This window comes from Trypanosoma equiperdum (genome assembly GCF_001457755.1).
Source record: "Trypanosoma equiperdum strain OVI genome assembly, contig: ctg_813, whole genome shotgun sequence".
In the NCBI taxonomy this organism is placed as follows: domain Eukaryota; phylum Euglenozoa; class Kinetoplastea; order Trypanosomatida; family Trypanosomatidae; genus Trypanosoma; species Trypanosoma equiperdum.
The window spans coordinates 1-654 of record NW_027124769.1 but is presented as its reverse complement, the minus strand read 5'-3'; the positions used below and the strand labels follow the sequence as shown (position 1 = coordinate 654).

The 654-nt window shown below is 47.6% G+C and overlaps 1 pseudogene across 1 annotated transcript; it reads left to right on the top strand.

Annotated features, from left to right (window-relative positions):
* Positions 1-256: 256 nt before the first annotated feature.
* On the top strand, positions 257-616 carry TEOVI_000375200:pseudogene (annotated as a pseudogene). Its single transcript has one exon. A coding segment is annotated over exon 1 (360 nt).
* Positions 617-654: the final 38 nt, after the last annotated feature.

Genomic DNA, 654 nt, shown 5'->3' with positions numbered 1-654 from the left:
TAAGCAACGTTTGACTCCCGAAACGGACAACCACTTCCAGAGAAACTTTTCCCCCCTCTTCCTGTACATTTACTCTCCATGTGCCGAGTTCCTTGAGAACAGCTTCAGCAGCTTGGTCACAGAATTGTCAAGCAAGTAGTAGAACGTTCCCCCTACCTTCATGTGTATTCGTATGCAGGTTCCTGCTACCCTGCATATATTCTTTAGTGCCGAGTGAACCTTAATCCCCGTTTAGTGGCACAACATTTCGGTTTGTTTCGGCCGCTTGGCAACGAGATGTTTTGTCACCATCTGGGTTTTACTGTTTCTCGCCTGTGTCTACGTGGCCGTTGTTTTGTGGCTTAACCGTCCCTCTGGACTGAATGTTTGAAGCTATATTCATGAAGAACTGCGCGAGTTCCACGTATTGGTTCCTTCCTTTTCTGTTCCACTGCGCTCATCAACCCCATTCCTTCTCATCCTTGGTGTCCTCGAGTTTTTGGAGGAAGTGCCTGATCGTCTCTCGGTATTCTGTTCTTCCGTTGTTGCGAACCTCCCTTCACTTCCCTTCCCGACTGTGCACTATTTTTTGTTTTTGCACCACGTAAGTCTGGCTTGTCTGAGGAGTTTCAAATAGTACCCTGAACGCCGCCTGCTTTCCGTTGTTATGTTTCA